At 36.2% G+C, this 7,347-nt stretch overlaps 1 protein-coding gene across 8 annotated transcripts in view; it reads right to left on the bottom strand.

Annotated features, from left to right (window-relative positions):
• Positions 1–220: 220 nt before the first annotated feature.
• Positions 221–7,347, bottom strand: part of ATP2B2 (ATPase plasma membrane Ca2+ transporting 2) — a gene marked incomplete at its 5' end in the record, with an annotated part of 183,588 nt that continues 176,461 nt past the window's right edge. For all 8 annotated transcript variants that reach the window (XM_082004632.1, XM_082004634.1, XM_082004635.1 and 5 more), the window contains one exon: positions 221–1,111. In XM_082004632.1, coding sequence (XP_081860758.1) covers positions 800–1,111 — 312 coding nt within the window. In that variant the 3' untranslated portion in view covers positions 221–799. The remainder of the gene's footprint in view (positions 1,112–7,347) is intronic.

Below are 7,347 nucleotides of genomic sequence, written 5' to 3'. Positions count from 1 at the left end.
CTGAGCTGAGCCATTTTATACTACTTCGGCAGGAAGTGCTTTCTTAACCCTACAAATAGTTAAGGATATTATCTACAGGTTTGTAAACAAATTACATTCTTTTTTAGGACATAAATAAGTTAAAATAGTCAGAGTAATTTGAGCAGAAACAAGGCAACATGCCAACAAAGAAACTTTATATATATATAACTATATATATATAGATAGATATATACATATATATAATTAATTATGTATATGCTTATATGTATATATCTCTATATATAGTCTCATAAATGTTTAAGTTCCTCTGTCCAACTGGTGCAAATCTACTGTGCAAGTTAAGCTTTGCAACTTCAAAAAAGTTATTTAAATTAATCTATACAATTGAGTCCATGCCACACAAGCATTTCAAAAAACTCACAGACCAGTGAATTGGATAAATAGCCTCATAAAGAAGTCCTCTGCAGTTCCTGCTTAAGGAGGAATAAAAAAAAAGGAAAACAAAAGAAACAAAAAGAGAGAAAGAAGGGCCAGAAGTGTACAGTACATTCATGCAGGAGGATTTTTTTTTGTTTTCCTGAAAGGGAGCAAGGGGCGGGGGGGGGGTATGTAAATCAGCCATTCATTCTTTCCCCAAAACCATTGTGATCAACAATTCATTCACTTGTCTCAGAGTGAATAAGAGTTCAAACAGCTTTTCAGCCAGCAATGTTTTTAATATATATATTTATATATTTCGGTTGCTGTGGGGTGTTTTTTTTTTGTTTGTTTGTTTGTTGTTTTTTTTTTTTTTTTTTTTTTGCAGTGACCTTTTCAGCTAAAGTGATGTCTCCAGGCTATGTATTGGGCTTCCTGGACTAGAAGAGGTAGCTGATTTACTTGTATCAGTTGTAAGGTTTATTCCACTGTCGATAGCACTGTTGTTCTTGTTCAGCGAAGACGGTGGACTTGAGTTTTTCTTGAGAGCAGGGTCTTCTTCTAGGTCTGTGTCATCAATGAGTGGGATGTGAGGCTGGGAATCTTCTATCCTAAATTCAGGATGAGTCATAAAGTTGTGAATAGAGGTTCTAGATTCTGGTTTTTCTAAACCTTCATAGAGAGAGCTACGGAATGCCTTCACGACGCGGATCTGGGGGGAGAAAAGGAAAGAGGTGTCAGAGGTAGCACCTTCAAAGGACAACGCTGTGTTAGAGATACTTTGTGAATAAATGTAGCATATGGTTAGGGCAGTGCAGGCAGCTGAAGTCCATAGTCTCTGGATGTTATATGCATAAACGAGTGGCTCAGTTATGTGCATTTTGAATATCTGTATCAACTGCAATATTAAAATAAATCAAGTTTAAAGCCATCAAAGAACTGATGGGAAGTACTGGTTAAAGAAAGCGAACGTCCACTCGTGTGGTACATCCCTAGTAAAAGACAAGCCATGTTAATTGTAATGCAAATGTAAAACCATGCATGTTGATAGTTTTGCAGTGAGTAAGTAGGAAGGCTTTTTTAATTAAAAAAGTCTCTTTTGTATTGTTAAAAAACCATTACACATAACATATCACACTTCACAAACAGAAAAGCACAGAACACAGACACAGTCGGATGGGTATGTATGAGACACACACAGAAGCCAATTCTGAAAACTATAAGTAATATAAATGTTTTAAAGCAAAATCTAAATGACTGCAGCCAAGAGCACAAAAAGCCAAGCAGACAAAGTACTAAGCATAATCATGCTACCACAGGGAAAAAAAAAAATAATCACAGTTACCACATGAACAGAGATAACTTGCACACAACAACTACACTTGGAAGCCTGGATAATGTGAACATAGTATTGTTGAACCAACTTTTATTTTTCCTTCATGCATATGTGAGGTAAACACTCGAGTATAGACCCACTGTTCTAGCCATTTAACTTTTTGATATATATAAAACATGTAATAAAATAATGTATTGATTGTTGGGTTGAATTGAATTACATTTTTAAACAGCACGCTCTTTCATTTTCTGTGTCTCGGCTGTAAAACTGTCAAGTTAAATGCTGAAAGCGACACAATTTATGCCATATATGCAGTCTTTAAACTAGGTCAGCTGACTTATGCCAGGGTTGATCTAATGTCGTTAACCACCCGACAGTAAGAACACAGGTGAAAATAAACTACAAGACTCAGCCCATTAGACTGTCGGGGACAGTGCAAATTGCTTTCCCAGTAGGAAACAAGAGGAACAGAGTGAGGAGCATTGCACAGTGGGGACGCTACGTCCTCTGTGGGTGGGCGAAGGGAGGGATGCTGTCTATATCCCAGTGACCTACCGGTTCTCAAAAGAAGTGAAGGTTTGTGCTGGCTTACTGCTGGAAAAAACATAACTTTTTGGAAGGGGGTTGGGGGGGCAGAGAGGAAAAAACAGAATGGCAAAATGTGATCTGTTGGCAAATGTTTTATGACTAAGTATGAGTTCTATCCTTCTACTTCCATGTAGTCCATGAGCGAATTTTTAGCATTTTTTTAGAGGGGCAACCAAAACACAGGCAGAGGCAGAAAAGGTGCAAGCAGGCATCGTGACAGCTTCTCCACGCACATTTGAAATGGTTTGGTGGGTGGTATGTGTATCTTTTTACATGTATATACGCTGCACATTATTGGTTGGCCTAATACACCACTAATTTGTAAAGCTTTAATTCCTCTTTTAATTGTCAGACTGCATTTTAATAATGTTATGGGGTCACAGTGTTATAGCTGTGGGATCTAGCTGATCCTGTGGTTGGAGTTGCCCAAGTTGTACAGAATTTCAGCACATTGGAGAAAGGCTAACTTGTATTTTGATCTCTTTGACCTTTGTCCTTGTTTATATTCTCTAAATTTGGATATTAATCATCTTTCAAGAACCCTAGTAGCAGAAGTAAGTCTCCAAATACTCTCTTCTCTTTATACATACATTTAGGAACAGCAGGGCACAGTACAAAAAGTGGTTCATGTGACTGCTTATGCTCAAAATAAGAGGATTGGAGTGGTACAGAACGGCTTGTCCAGATCTTGCGATACTAGAAGATTTTAGGAGGTTAGCAGAAGGGCAAGACAAGGGGAAGATAAGAAAAATAAACTGTACACACTACAACCATATAGTGTACCTGACACCTCTTTGACAGAGCACCTGGAATTATAAACCAGGGTTTTATGAGAGCTGAATCTCTTTGAGTTGTGCTGTGCTGTGTGATGGTTCTGTATAGTGAACAAACAGACTGGGATAAGAGATTCATTTGCATCACTAAAGATAGGATTTGACATCATGGAGAAGAGGTGATATACTAAGTCCCTCATTATCTATGCCTGCCTTTCTTGTATATTAAAGTGCAAAGTAATTAGCCTAAACAATGACTAAACCAGTATGTTTTGCCAAGACAATCTTAAAAACATGTTACTACCTTGTCCAATTTTAAATCAGGAAACTTTTTGTAACACGCTTACTTCATAGTATGGGCTGATAAGGTGACATTTTCTGCAAAGCTACCTATTGTTTCTGCTATGTAAATAAAAGTAACTCGTCTCATTCAGTTGCAGCTGTTTGCTACATCTTATCAACTAACAAAATAATTTCATTCTCTTGAATACAGCCACTTCTTATTGCATAGATTTAGATTCTGTTTGCCAGCTGGATTCTTTTTAATAAAGGTAAATTTTTAGATAAAGGATTGCAATTTGATATTATGCTTCAACACATCCAGCAGAATCCAATGAAAGTAAAGCTTTTCTTCAAGTCACATGCTGTATTTAAGTCTCTGTGGGTTAGCAAGGGAGGACCTGATTTGAATTTATGAGGCTCCAAGTTCCGCAGCAGGGAAAGCATCTGTATCGCATTTAATACCAAAATTTGGCATCTAATTTGCACTTAATACCAAGCTTTCAGTCAATCTAGCTAGCTGACTAACATCTTACGCAGCTGAGGGAAAACTATAGATGTAAGTTCTATTTGAAAGCCAGTTATTTAAACCTGCCTGCCATGACCAGAACTGGGTGGTCTGCAGTGACTGCTTGAACTAATGATCCATTGAAAGAACATCTTTTGCTTAGATGTGTTTGCACAATAATCTGAAGATGTAGTTGCAGAATGTACAATCAGCCAGCAGCCATATCACTTGGTGTGAAGATCTGTGGTGAAGTTTGGGCACGGACTGTTCGAGTCTTGCAGGAACATTTAGATGTTACTAAAATAGCTTCTACTTGTTCATAGTGTTTTTTACCGGCATTATTAGCGTAGAACTAGTTTGAATCTGCTGATACCTGAAGTAGTTAATTTCGGAATGCAGTGGTAATGTAAGGACCAAACTTGGGCAAATCTCTAAACCTGAGAATACATGAAGTTAGCTTTCTAATACGTATGGGAAAGAATAAGAAGCTGTAGAAAACGACCTTCTTTTCTTAAAATTTCTCTACAGTTTCAGAGTTGTATATATGTTTTCCATTAATTTTTCACTTAAGAAGAAATTCCCTCCTCAACTTTAACTTTTGCATATTTTGCTTGGGATGTAGAAGAAAACATTTATTTTTTTTATTGTCACACCTTATTCAGTGACTGAATTTCTGCATTCCAATATAATTCAAAATCTTGTTCATAGTCTGTCCCCCAGAGCATCACATTATTGCTTACAGGTACAAAACTTGCTTCTTTTATTATGTTAGTGGAAACAAAGGTAGGGGGTTTGTTGGCTACAAAGGTGGCATTTTAATTTACATATAATAATGCTACCCTATTTAAGCTAAGAACTGAAAAAATGTTTTTTACCCACAGTTACGTGGCCCAACAGCAACAAATTCTTTTAATACATGCTTAAGTTCAAGATTTGACATAATATCTGGCATAAAAACGTTTAGAGGCTCTGCTGAAACAAAGCCCACATTACTTTTTTGAAAATAAAATAAAGCAATGAACTTCATATAATGTTATGGCTGTACAGCATGTAAAAGCAGGGACATACCCATGATGGATAGAACCTATAAAGTGTTGGTTTATTATGAACTATGTAGAGTTCATGTAATGATATTTCTTTATGATACTGACAATGCCAAGGGAAGACAAACAGTGTGATACAGCTCCCTTTTCTCACAGTAATGGAGACAACAGAAAAAAATGAACTGCTTTTAAACAAAAGACTGTGGGGACAACACTTCAGGACATTTTTGACATAGCTATAAGTTTCCACTTCTTTCTTCTCTGTAGCTGTAATAGAAAAAACTCTTCAGCTTCATCCCACCTTGAAAGTTAGATTTATTATACTGCATCAGGCAAGAAAAATAAAAGAAGTAGAATTTTAGATGCTACAATTTTTTCCCATCAGAAGAAAAAGATGAAGTTCAGAACCTCACTTCGAAGTACTACAATCTAGGCACAATACGCAAGGCCTGTTAAGCATCAACAGATGTATTATGGTTGGTAGTGTGTGGGCTTATACTCGAATGTTTACCTGGCTTCATATAAGCCAAGTATCTTGAGTTTGGTTCACATTCATTTCAGGCTCAAGGTTAAAGACTCACAACCTCTTTTTATTTCACTCTCTCCTGCTGAACCCTTTTGTCCAATGTTCTCTAGCCCTCTGGGAAAACAAACACATTTAATATTCAGACAGTAGAGAGTAGGGCACTGCAAAAGCAAATAAATTCAATACTGAAAGATCAGTAAGGTGATTAGTATGAAATTGTAAACAAGAGGTCAATTTTGCAAAGAGATGCCAACTCTTATGTGTAACTGATGCTATTCTATATCAGGATTATAGCTATACAAAAGTAAGTGAGTTTAGTCAAGTACTATTGCATATGTAAAGCTTTGAAATAGAAGGCATATCTTCAGTATATTTGTCTTCATTTATTTTTGAATCCTCTCAGTTTTAGGTGAGTAAAATCAGATTAGGTATCCTCAGGAGGAGATATTGCATGTATTGGAGTCACCTGTAAATGTTGTGGCTAGTATGTTCTGGATTGTAATGATGCAAAAGGCAAGCAAATTAAAAGATAAAATAAAAAAAAACCCAATAACTTTATAGAAAAATTATAATTTCTAGGTTTCTGCTTTAATGAGTGAAACAGATGCATAACATTATGTCTGCTACTCCCTTTCTACATAAATATGCAGTAAATCCAGTAAGTGCTGCTGAAAAGTCAAACCGCATGTAGCAAGAGGAAAACAGAATACCTGCATATTCTGTGAAATCCTCAGGCCTGATTCTCATTTCACAAAAGGTTCACATGGCTCTTACTCCACTGAATTTTAGCGTATGAGATCAGAACTATATGCAGGGCTTCCACTTTCCATAGCATATCTCCTTTATTATAGGATTGCTGCAAAATTATGGAGTCTGACATTTTTGTATCAGATTTGGCAAAGTTTAAATGTATTATACAACTCTTTTAAAGAACATATTTCTGCACTAGGAGTCTAAATCTTCTTGACATGCCGTATCTCCAGTTGAGGACATGGTTTTATATTTAGACTTTAAACCTAGTTAGTTTCCCTACAGGGAAGATACACAGAAGTCAGTTTTGATCTTGCATCTCCCAGCAGGATTGTGAAATCTTGGTTATAAGCAGTGGGAACTTTGAGGCTTTAGTATGGTATCTCTGTCTCTATCAGCTGATAATTTAATGATGTTCCCAAACGGTGCAACTCTTCTAAACATGATTTTAGATGTGGACTTGGTTTAAAGTCACATTCTGCTTGTTCCATTTCCTCATGTGATAGTTATACCACGTTGCCACAGAAAGCAATTGACATTTTCACTAAGGCTGGTGTGCCCACTTGACTTGGTCTATGATCTGAATATAGATCAATAGTGGACAGTAATCTTTGCCTTAACTTTTATTAAAATAGAAGATTTTTTTTTTAAGAATTTGTTCCCACTTTTCTTCATGAGAAAATTTGATCCAAACTTAAGATTTTTATCTTAAGTTTTAATTGTAAAGTCTGTCCAGCTGAATGATTATTACATTTATAGGAAACCAAATATATAAGAAATAGAGGAAAGCAAAAGCTGCTGGAACAGTAAATACTTTTTCTTGATACAAAAGAATCTGATTTTCATATACAATAGATTACAAACAGATAAACTAAGCTCTCTCTTTAAAATTACCTATTAGTAAATGGACTGTAATACGCACTAGAATGAAGCTTGCTGAATGCCTTGCGTTAGTTTGACACAATGTGCAGATGCTTACGCCCTTGTGCCACTCGCAGGCAAATGTCGCATGTTTAAAGCTTCTACCTATAAATGACAGTTTCTTGACAAGTATGATAAATTTCAACTATTTTTTAATTAAAGGGAGAATGAAAAAATTTATCTTTCCATGCAAATTAGCCCCACTTTTGAAGATTGTAGCCCCC

The sequence above is a fragment of the Phaethon aethereus genome (genome assembly GCF_964289735.1).
Source record: "Phaethon aethereus genome assembly, chromosome: 11".
Taxonomy (NCBI): Eukaryota; Metazoa; Chordata; class Aves; order Phaethontiformes; family Phaethontidae; genus Phaethon; species Phaethon aethereus.
Note: the sequence above shows the minus strand (reverse complement) of the source record. Positions and strands in the feature narration are given on the sequence as shown.